We start from the raw sequence: 3,102 nt of genomic DNA, 5'->3' as shown, positions 1-3,102 counted from the left end.
TATTAATGTTCGTCCCATCTATAAGGGATTTAAAAAAAATCACAACTATAGGCCAATTTCAATCTTGCCCGCTGTTAAAACAAGCTTTTAAAAAATTGTTGTAAGATGACTAAATACAATTATTCAAAAAGTTAAAAGTACGGGAAGAATTCTTGGTGAATGCTCTAATACTGTTAACATGTATTTAAAAAAACCATCACGTATTGGTGATGTTCGTGGACTTAATCATTGCATTTGGCACTTTGAAGCACAATAAACTTTCGGGTGCCCTTTACAGGATTGTCATTAAAGGAACTCTTTAGAAATGAATGGAGAGCTATCTCATAAGAAGAACATTTGAAGTTGAAGTTGGAAGTTCATGAAGTAAGGGAAGAAGCTGCACACCCGGTGTACCACAAGAGTGAAAACTAGGTCCGTTCCTTTTTATATTTTTTTGCAGATGAGCTCCTACGGGTTTTTAAGAAAAGCACAGCGTTTGCATATGCAGACGTTATAGCTATTGTTGCTAGACACATGTGTCTTGAAACCACGATTTCTACAATACAACGGTTTTATTCATCAATGCAACCAAAAATAAAATAAAATTATATATTATATTATTAGAAAAATTAAATAATAACCAAACTTCCAAATATCGTTGTGCCACCGTTTAGTGCAAGCTATATGGATTGGCCATCCTTTCGAGATTTGTTTCTCGTAGCAGTTGACACTAAGACGAATCTTAGTCCAACTCATAAATTCCACTATTTGAAATCGTATCTACGTGATGATGCCGCTAATCTCAATAAGCACATAAGCATATCCGATGTTAATTATGGTGAAGCATGGGATCACTTCGAAAAGCGTTATGATTGTAGACAATTAATCGCTTAATCGTTTATTGAAACTTTTTTGTCACTTCCTACTACAAATGGTTGCAATGTTCAAACTTTAAGAAAAATGTCTGATGGTGCTATGAAGTTGATCCCGATTCAAAACAAGCTTGGGCGGAACATATCAGTTCTTGTGAAGACTAAAGACTGCACCATAGCAGAATTTTTACAATTTTTAGAAGAGCGGTGCGATGCTCTTGAGGCATGCCAGTCTCTTAATAGTCGTTCGGTCACAATGCGTACAAAGCAACCAACTAGCATTTGGGCCCTCAGATTCAGCTACGTCATCAAAATGTTCAATTTGTAAAGAGGATCATATCCTTCCGCAGTGTACCAAATTCGACGCTCGAAGTTTTGTAATCTCAACCTTCCTTATTAACTTCTATAGATACATCTACTGCTCCGAATTCGATCATTAGTCACCATTCGCTTGAATTAACCTGTCGAAGAAAACGCTTTTACCAACGCTCTTGGCTAAAATTCAAGATATTCAGGGAAATCTTCTAAACAGTAGTGTGCTTCTAGATTCCAGGTCACAATCTACTAAATAGGATATACAAAAGGGCGTATATCGTTAAACGTCCATTCTCGTTTCAAAACATCTCAAATATTCGATGATGCATTTATAACGGATAAATTTTCTTCGAATTTACCATTTAAGTCGATAGACGTGTCTTCTTGGTCTTATATTACAAATCTCGAACTTTTTTATCCAAATTTCAATTGCGCTGCTCCCATTGATGTTCTTCTTGGAGCTGATAAGCTTTGGAGCATACTAAGGAATAGACAAATTCGTTGTCCTGATGTGTACTTCGTTTGGTTGGAACATAACGGGACAGTTCTTTGAACCAGAAGGACCGAATTATTTCACGTCTTTTCATTCGTTAGCCGATATAGATTAGTTATTACAACGATTCTGGGAACTCGAAGAAGTTGCTCCAGCAAATAATACAGCTGTGGTCGACCAGGCGGAAGAACATTTTCGCCAAACATTTTCTCGGTCTCCTGACGGGAAGTATGTCGGTCAACTTCCATTCAAAACACAGGATCCATCGTTCGAAAAAACTCTACATTTTATTATATTCTTAGTTCATGCGAGAATATATTGATTTAGGCCCTATGAATCAGATTCCTCGTGAAGAAATCGCTATTCCTGATGGCAGATGTTTTTATCTTCCTCATCACGCAGTTTTGAAGCCTGACAGCTCCTCCACAACATTACGTGTCGTGTTTGATGGTTCAGCTAAGGGCTCCACGGGAAAGTCCTTAAACAGTACTCTTTTGATAGGCCCTCCTATTCAACGCCATTTAATAGGTGTGTCCTTACGTTTTCGTCAACATCCATTCGTGTTTACTGAAGACGTTGTTAAAATGTTTGGACAAATTCGGGTTTATGATTCACATGCTGACTATCAGCGTATTGTTTGGGGTGAATCTCCTTCGACAGAAATCGACCATTATAGTTTACGTACTGTGACGTACGGTACAGCATCCGCTCCATTTTTGTCTGTTCGCATTCTGAAACAACTTGCAAAAGATTATACATCAGATTACCTAAACGAAGCCCGAGTTATCCTAGAAGATGTCTAGAAGTGACGTTATGACAGGAGCTAAACCAACTAAGGAACTAATTGAACTACAATCTGAATTAGTCGTCATTTGTTAAAGTGCTCGGCATGCATTGGAACCCTTTAAATGACGAATATTTATTCCGCATGTCAAAAAACCTTACAACCATCTTGTTGACTAGGCGCTCGTTGCTGTCAGAAGTGTAGCGAATATTTGACACTTTCTTCACTTTCTTCATCTCCTCGTCACTGGACTACTGGCACCATCCGTCGTTCTCTTCAAAATTCTATTCAGAACATAAGGATATACAAAGTCAGCATTATTGCAGCAAAGACAAAGGTTGCTCCATTAAAACCGATTTCGATTCCTCTCTTTTAACTTTGTGGGGCTTTGCTGCTAGCTCGTTTGTTCAATCTCATAAAATCATCATTTTAGTATAAATTCTCCAGAACTGTAGCTTAGTGTGGTTCTGAAATTGTTTTGCATTGGCTCTCTTCACCTCCTCGTCACTGGACTACGTTCGTTGCCAACAGAACCTCTGCTATATTGGAAACTGCTCCAAGGAGTTGCTGGAACCATATTCGACCCGACTCTAATCCAGCTGATTGCGCGTCGCGCGGTATACATCTGTCAAATCTCCCAAATCATCACCTTTGGTGGA

The 3,102-nt window shown here is 38.5% G+C and overlaps 1 protein-coding gene across 1 annotated transcript; it reads left to right on the top strand.

The window, feature by feature from the left end:
• The first annotated feature begins 1,991 nt into the window (after positions 1-1,991).
• LOC129953459 (uncharacterized) lies at positions 1,992-2,462 on the top strand. Its single transcript, XM_056066708.1, has one exon. The coding sequence runs from the start codon at positions 1,992-1,994 to the stop codon at positions 2,460-2,462; it is 471 nt and encodes a 156-aa protein (XP_055922683.1).
• Positions 2,463-3,102: the final 640 nt, after the last annotated feature.

This window comes from Eupeodes corollae, unplaced genomic scaffold (assembly GCF_945859685.1).
Source record: "Eupeodes corollae unplaced genomic scaffold, idEupCoro1.1 scaffold_1184, whole genome shotgun sequence".
Classification (NCBI taxonomy): Eukaryota; Metazoa; Arthropoda; class Insecta; order Diptera; family Syrphidae; genus Eupeodes; species Eupeodes corollae.
The sequence above is the reverse complement of the archived record's forward strand: the minus strand, read 5'-3'. Positions and strand labels throughout refer to the sequence as shown.